This window comes from Larus michahellis, chromosome 12 (genome assembly GCF_964199755.1).
Source record: "Larus michahellis chromosome 12, bLarMic1.1, whole genome shotgun sequence".
Classification (NCBI taxonomy): Eukaryota; Metazoa; Chordata; class Aves; order Charadriiformes; family Laridae; genus Larus; species Larus michahellis.
In genome coordinates this window covers 2,618,375-2,625,176 of record NC_133907.1, presented here as the reverse complement: position 1 = coordinate 2,625,176, position 6,802 = coordinate 2,618,375, and the positions used below count along the sequence as shown (strand labels likewise).

The 6,802-nt window shown below is 40.2% G+C and overlaps 1 protein-coding gene across 2 annotated transcripts; it reads left to right on the top strand.

Annotated features, from left to right (window-relative positions):
* Positions 1 to 83: 83 nt before the first annotated feature.
* Positions 84 to 4,120, top strand: RPS21 (ribosomal protein S21). Of its 2 annotated transcripts, none has more exons than XM_074604844.1 (6): positions 84 to 148; positions 312 to 405; positions 1,321 to 1,384; positions 3,091 to 3,162; positions 3,822 to 3,877; positions 4,058 to 4,120. In XM_074604844.1, exons 2-6 carry the CDS (start codon positions 356 to 358, stop codon positions 4,065 to 4,067), a joined length of 252 nt encoding a protein of 83 aa, XP_074460945.1. In that variant the 5' UTR covers positions 84 to 148; positions 312 to 355; the 3' UTR covers positions 4,068 to 4,120. The 2 variants fall into 2 exon arrangements, with proteins under 2 accessions (XP_074460945.1, XP_074460946.1); XM_074604845.1 differs by having other exon boundaries at positions 147 to 198.
* The last annotated feature ends 2,682 nt before the right edge of the window (positions 4,121 to 6,802 follow it).

The following is a 6,802-nucleotide window of genomic DNA, read 5'->3' as shown; positions in this document are numbered from 1 at the left end:
CGCGGCGCCATAACGCACGGCGGTCCCCCGGCGACCGTTTAACGGTCGCGCTGCCGACGTCACGGCGCCGCGCCGGAAGCGCTTCCCCCCGTCCGGCCTCTTTCCGCTTCCGCCACCACCCCTCCCTTTCCGCCGCGGCGCACGCGAGGTAGGAGCGGGATGGCGGGTCTCCGCCGGGGAGAGCGGCCGGCCGGCGGGGTAGGGGGCTCCCCTCGGTGTGCGGGGTGCCGTGAGGCGGGGGAGGGGGCTCTGCGGGAGCGGGGGGAGTGCTGTGCGGGGGCAGCCCCTCAGCCCGGCCTTGCGCCTTGCAGGTATTCCCGCTCGGTGTCGGTGCCTCAGCGGCCGTCCCAAGGAGATGCAGAACGACGCCGGGGAGTTCGTGGACCTCTACGTCCCTCGGAAATGGTGAGCGAGTCCCCTCGGCGGCGCGGGGGGGGCAGCTGGACCCTGAGGGTCTAGGCCCTGGGCAGGGAACCGGGCAGAGGCCTATACTGCCTGGGCAAAGCAGGTTTTTCTGTAGTAGCGACTACCTATGAGGAAAAAAAAGTTCAAAAAACTGGGTTTTACCTTTTTCTGTACTTTTTAATATATTATGTAAAATACGTGAAGCAAAGACTAAAGTTGAAGAGAATACTGTGCATTTTCTCTCAGCCTCCCAGTGGCAGCTCATGCGTGGTCCATTTCAGAAGTAAATGCGTGTTTTTGTGGTACCTTCCTGTGTGTGCCACATGCGCCCGTAGGGGATCTCTAAAGCAATCACTTCGTGCCTCGGTAGCACATCCTAACTACAATTTTGGGATTATAATAAATGGACAGCGAGAAGCTTTCTGTAAATGTGTGTGTTAAAAAAAAAATCGCCCAAAAAATGAACCATTTGTATACATCTTATTAGGTGTAAGTCAAATGCGTTTTAGAACCAGAGTGTCTTTTGACAGCTGGAATGGCTCCCATTGATAAAAACGTAGAAACCGCATTCTTATGAATTGTCTTGATGGCTGCATTTTTAGTACTTCAGAAAATCTAAACTCAGTATTCTGTCTGTTGTGAAGGCCTGTGCTGCTGTGTGCACTGTGTAGGGGTGAAGTGAGCATATAAAAACCAAAGTGAAGGGACAGTTGGCAACTTAGCATGATGCTACCAAGTGAAAGTTTCCTTTAAACGTACTTTAAATTACATTTTAATTTCCTGAGCACTGGAAGCATGAACTATTATTACCTAAACTAGTGCATCTTTAATTTGCATGTAGATTTGGTTTTAATTGTTTTTTTTTCATTGTCTATTTCCTTTTGTTTAAATATATCTCATTATTTTGTTCCTTAGCTCCGCCAGCAACCGAATAATTGGTGCTAAGGATCATGCTTCTATTCAGATAAATATTTCTGAGGTAAGTTTCTTAACAGAAGCATGCAATGAGAGCACTATGGCTTTAGACTTTTAAAAGAAGTTAAAAAAATATAAAAGCTTGTGATGCGTCTCCAAATAATTCACTAGAGACCATATTAGTGTAGAGCTTGAGGCCTTTTGAACATGCAAGTATATTACTGTGTTACCCCTGGTTATTTTTCCGCCTATTGGAAAATACTCATTAGAGGGAATTTCATAAATCTTTTTACAGTCTGTTGCAGTGCTTAACTGTTTGACTAACTACAATTTCTTAACTCCAGATGTTTAGAATTGCAAATTAGGGAATTCCTTTTCCCAGATGAACGATCTGGGAAATTCTTATCCCTTCTACCTTCACCTGTCTGCAAGAAAGTGCCGTTTCTCAGTCCGTCCTTGTGCACCCTATTTTTTTAACTTTCTTGGTTTTGTTGATCTTATGTGTGCTTTGTCCAAACTTTAAGAAAGATACAGTTTCCAAAGCAGAACTGTTTCTGTTCTACACCACTTAACTGAAGTGCTATCTTCTGTGTTTTGCTTGAATAATTTCTCTTTGTACTTGACACTGCTGCTCTTGAAAGGTGACAAATGAGATTGCTCCTGTGTTTTGTGTGCAGCTTTCCTGAGGGATGCTAGTTATATGTATTGACTGAGTATTGTACACTTAGTTCTCTTTCTGTAGCATAAGGAGTTTCATCTTGTCTTAAGTTTCAGTTCATCTTCTCCACGTAGTGTTATTGCGAATCCCTCCAAGCTTAACATATATGTTAAGAAAACCGCAGTAGACCTTGACTCCTGCATGATCTCAGTTAATGCACATGGACTGCAGTTAATTTAAACTCCTTTTAGCAGGTTTTTTCTTCCCGTTTGCTGTTCACCTTGCAGGAATTCCATGGACACAACATCCCTGTAGCTTAAGAGCTATATAGCTTGATTTATTTCTTCTTGAATCGGAGGGCACAAGACTACGTTCCGATATTTTTAAACAACTGAGTCTCTTGTGTTATCGGTTTGACTTAAGAAATCATTTTTAAAAATGTTCTGTTTGCGGTTTCCTGTAAATGTTAAATACTTTTCTTGTTCACCATGTTTAATTCCTTCAGCGATCCCTATTTCTTGTTTTCAAAGGATCAGAGATTAGGAGAACTCGAAAACAAGCCTACCATTACAGGGTTCACTAAACTGTTTAATTTCATTATTTATATTGTTTAGTCTTTTTTTCTGTTAAATTTCTCAGAAACTGGAGGAAGTGAGATGATTTGTGTCTTCAACTTGGACAGTTTTCTACCTGCATAACAAGACTGTCCCTTTTCCTGTTTCACTTTAATTTTCCATAATACTGACCTTAATTAAAAGAAACACGAAAAAGAATAGCAAAGGCAGTAAAATCCACAAGTAAACTTTACACTGAACTTTTTCATTTTCTTGAGAAGTCAAATTTTTTTTTAGCTACCATGTTGTGTGTTCTTGTTGTGCTGCGTGATCCATTAAATTGTATAGCTGCACTATGTAATAAACTAGAAATTTGCCGTGAAAAGATACTCGATAGTTGGCTTTCTCACTTCAGTATTTGCCTTGCGTTTTTATAGTTTGCAGAAAAACATTTGCAGTATTTAACAAGTAATTTTTATCTTTGAGTGCTTGGCAAGTGTGATGTAAGAGCATAATATTTTATAAGAATCTGCATGGAGTAACTTAATGTAATTACAGGTTGACAAGGTAACAGGCAGAGTAAATGGCCAGTTCAAAACATACGCCATTTGTGGAGCAATTCGTAGAATGGTAAGTATCTTCTTGACCTACAGAATGATTGTGCTTCCTTTTATATTGATTAGTAATTTTTTAGATTTATATTTGGCCGTGTAAACACAGTGTGCCTTCAGCTCATTCTAGAGGAAGAGCTTTTTTGGGCATAATGAAGACAGAGTGAAGACATGAACAAATTCATGTGCAAGAATCAGTTTCGTCTGGTTTTTTTCCTCAGTCCTTTGGTTTGTAGAATTATGTATGTTTATATTTTTTTAAAAATCACTGAAGGATGCAAGTGATACGTTTTTTCTTTTCTTTTAGGAATGTGCACAGCTACTAATAATCTGGCTTTTATCTGTTGTTTATAATTATTAGAGATGATACTACCATGACTTAAATTGGTCAAACATGGTGTGAAGCTTCCTAGAGTTCATGAGAAGTCTGCTTATCCAGAACATATCTTGTTAATGCAAGTGTATATTTTACCAAGTTAAAACTATTTCTTATCCTAAACGATAGCAAAGGATTTAACAGCTTGTTTTGAATACGGTGATCTGTGCATATAAAATACAGTGATCTGTGGAAAGCGTTGAGCATTTCACTACCAGCATTAAATGCTGCAGCTGCCTCTCTCTCAATGTGTATCAGCAATTATTTGGTGACTTGAGAATCATCTTTTATTTTTTTTAAAGGGTGAATCAGATGACTCCATTCTGCGTCTGGCAAAAAATGATGGAATTGTTTCCAAGTACGTATGTTTATCTCATCCTCTAACTCTTGCAGGGGTTACTTCCATACCCAAATACAACTTTTAGGATGAAAATGTATACACTGTATTTATAGGATGATTACACAATTGGCTAAAAATATTTATGTGAGCTGTTGAAGCAAACTAGTTTGTAACAATGTTTGTTTCATATTCTTCTAGGAACTTCTAACTGAAGAAACTCCAGTATGGAACATCTGACGTAAAATAAACAGTTCAAACCTATATTGTGCTGTGTCTCTTCTGTTCAAGTCACAAAAATCGGTGGATTTATTATAGCTGGTCTTAAAAGACTTAAAAATGTGTATCTTCAAAAGATATACAGATTCTGATGATGAATTCTTAAAACAAATTAGCTTGTAAAACAGTGTCAGAGTTGAAAATCGGGAATTTCCACTTCCCTCTTTGGTACGCTATGATCTTTTTTTTCGAGATTTAGTAAGTTTTGCAGTTGCAGCTCAACTCCTTTTTTGAGCTGTAATGGAACATTTTGCAATGTAGCAATCTAATTCAGCTTGCTGCTTTTTCACTGGAAAAACTAAGGGGATTCTTTCAGTTACGTTACCAAAGTTTAGTGGTTTTTCTGCTGATAGGCTCGCAGTATTTATTCTGCCATTGATCCACATTCTTTAAGCGAATTATTAAAACTGGAATTATGGAAATGTCTTCTCAGAAACACTTCTTGGCGTGCTAGCAGTGATTGTCATGTGAGAGAGACTTAAAAGTTCTACCTTTTTACTCTTATATAAGACCTTGATGTCGAAAAGCAGGGAAATAATTTAAAGATAAAGAAATCTGAATATTTGGCAATATTTTAATAAATTACTTAATAGCCCTTTAATGGCTAGATAGGTTTTCTACCTGCTGATGCGGGTTGGGTTTTTTTAGCTATCCTACTAGCGGAACCAAGGGGGGATGCTAGCAGTTTGAATGATTCTACATCTGCTGAAATCTCTTTATCTGTCGGTTCCCTGTCTCTGTCTAATTTCCATCACTTCACACTTCTCACACACACAGAAGTTTTTATAGTTTAGTTGGAAAGAGTTGCTTCAAGGTTTTATCTGTTGTACTTCAGGTGTTTAGTTTTAGTTGAACTGGTTGGTTGTAAATGTAAAGCTTCTGAAGCAGTTATTGTGAAAGAAAAATACTTGGTAGCCCAGACTGCACTGATACTCGAACCACAAGCTTTGCTGAGTTACTGTTAGGTATTAACTTCAGATACAGGCAGTATCTTAGAAATAGGGTTGGTTATCCTGCAGGGCTGAGATCGTAAATGGGCTCTCAAACTGAAGCATATAAAAAAATCTACAATCATCCTGAGCTTGCAGTACTACATTCTGACACCTCTGAACTTGCTTCTGCTTTATCTGCCAAAACACACCAGAAACATTGCTTCGTGGTCTTTTTTATTTTGATCAGCTCTTCACGTTGGGCTTTGGTATTGCGTTTGGAAAGTGCGATGCTTAAGGTGCTGTAGCTGCACTAATGAACTTCTGGGATCTCGCGTGCCATTCTAATGGGCCGCAGAGCTTTTGGCAGTATTATGGCTTCATTATGTCTTAGCAGCGTTAAGCACTGTATTAAATTGCAAAAGCTCTCTGCTATGTTTTTTCCCTGTACTGTCTGCAGAAATTGAGAATTGGAATTGCAGTAAGTGCTAAGACAGAAGCAACTGCTGGCACTGAGACGGGCGTGAGAAAGGGGCAAGAACAGGTGTTCAGAGAAGAGCTGACGCTTTATGCTTTTTGTCTTAATAGTACCTCTATGGGGAAAAGAGATTTCTGATTTACTTTGGCTGTAATTACAGGAGGACTTAAAAGCATGATGTCTTTTCTAGTGCTATAACATCCCTCAGATTTCTGTTTTGCAGGAGGGACACAAGAAAAGGCTGTATCCTTCCTTCCAGGTGCAGCTTTTGTCTTCAATAGATTTTGTTTGCGCGTAGTAGCTTTATTTGTCAGTTGGTGCTTATCACTTAAAATAGAATGTCATATATGGTTTTGGTAGTTTCAAAACATGGCAGTGTGATACGACTAGTAGTGAAAACTTCCACTGTCAGCAACATTTTACCAGTTTCATATCTGCGGCTATACACAGGCTGTCCTTCAGGTCATGCATTCTCAAGAATTACTGCGGGAGGTTATATCCAGATTGTACCGCGTTCACTCCTGTGCGATCATCTCTAGGGTGATGGTTGCGGTTGTCCTTACTCAAGTCTCTGCATAGGCCCTCTGTCAAAGTCTTCTCAAGTGAGAGAAACTGTTTTGGTGGTGCTTTCCTGTTGATGCTGTAGGCTGCCTCTGTGTAGAGCTGGTTACCGTGTGGCTTGTTTCTGACCTGTTTGCTGCGGATGCCCTGGGGGTGTGGGAAACTTAAGCCTCAGGCTTCCCTCTGGAGAGCCCGGAACAGGGATGCTGCCACCTCTGAACTAAGGAGGAGGATGGCTGAACTACCCAAGTGTGCTGTCTTTCTCCTTATCTGTGCTTTTCTTCTCAGACATGTCAAAATACAGCACGTTTCTTTGGAAAATCCTGTCTTGACACCGTGGATATCTATTGAATATAGGCATAGCAAATCAGACCATGTTGATGTGTAGTTGCAGTGTGGTTATGTTTTTTTTTTATCTGAATCATTTGGGTTTTTTTAAATCATAAAGTGAATTAGGATTTCAAGTGTAAGCCACTGTATGGATATAATGAACTACGAACTAAACCTTTGTTTCAGAAGCAAATTCAGCAGAGAAGACCGAACTCTACAGGCTGTTAGCCCTTCTTAGCGTGGCTAGAAACTAAAACATCTTTGGTTGCTCATTCTGTCTTCCTGCTGATATCGCTTGAATTTACCGGTCCTCCTCCAAGCTGATAGAACTTTTAAAAGATAAACTCCTGGATGTTTCAAGCAAGGGGG